At 67.5% G+C, this 511-nt stretch overlaps 1 protein-coding gene across 1 annotated transcript in view; it reads right to left on the bottom strand.

The window, feature by feature from the left end:
- Positions 1–511, bottom strand: part of RASAL1 (RAS protein activator like 1 (GAP1 like)) — a 33,536-nt gene extending 33,025 nt beyond the window's left edge. Inside the window, exon 1 of the mRNA XM_010828567.1 lies at positions 228–511. Within this exon, the coding sequence (XP_010826869.1) occupies positions 228–364 (137 nt within the window). The 5' untranslated portion in view covers positions 365–511. The remainder of the gene's footprint in view (positions 1–227) is intronic.

The raw sequence follows: 511 nt of genomic DNA on the forward strand, positions 1-511 counted from the left end.
TTCCTGGCCACTGGGCGGGGCATCTGCTGAGTCTGAGTGCCCCCTCCACCAGGAGAGCGATGGGCAGGGGGCCTTTCGCCCCGTGACTGTGGATCAGCCCCAGTGTTGTTCTCAGACAAGAACCCCTCTCCCATTTCACCGACTTGCCCTGGCATGCTGAATGGGCGACCCCTGCCCCATCCATGCTCGGCACGCCCCTCACCCCGACTGGCCCCGGGGGTACTCACACATCCTTGGCGGGCAGCGCCCGGCCCTCCACGACGCGGACGTTCAGGGAGCTGCTCTTGGCCATGGCGCCCTGCCCCAAACTTTCCGACCAGGAGGGCGCCCGGGTTCCGAGGTTGGACCGCGGCAGGGAGGGCATCTACATGTCACCCGCAGAGAGCCTGGCACCCTCTCTCGGAGTCCCCGGGCCACCTACCCGAAACGCGCGGGTAGCTGGACGGGAGGTTTCCGAAGGAGGAGAGAGGATAGTGACCGGGGAGGGGGCGCCTCCCTCCCCGGACTCTAC

This window comes from Bison bison, unplaced genomic scaffold, assembly GCF_000754665.1.
Source record: "Bison bison bison isolate TAMUID 2011002044 unplaced genomic scaffold, Bison_UMD1.0 scf7180017864495, whole genome shotgun sequence".
Lineage (NCBI taxonomy): Eukaryota > Metazoa > Chordata > Mammalia > Artiodactyla > Bovidae > Bison > Bison bison.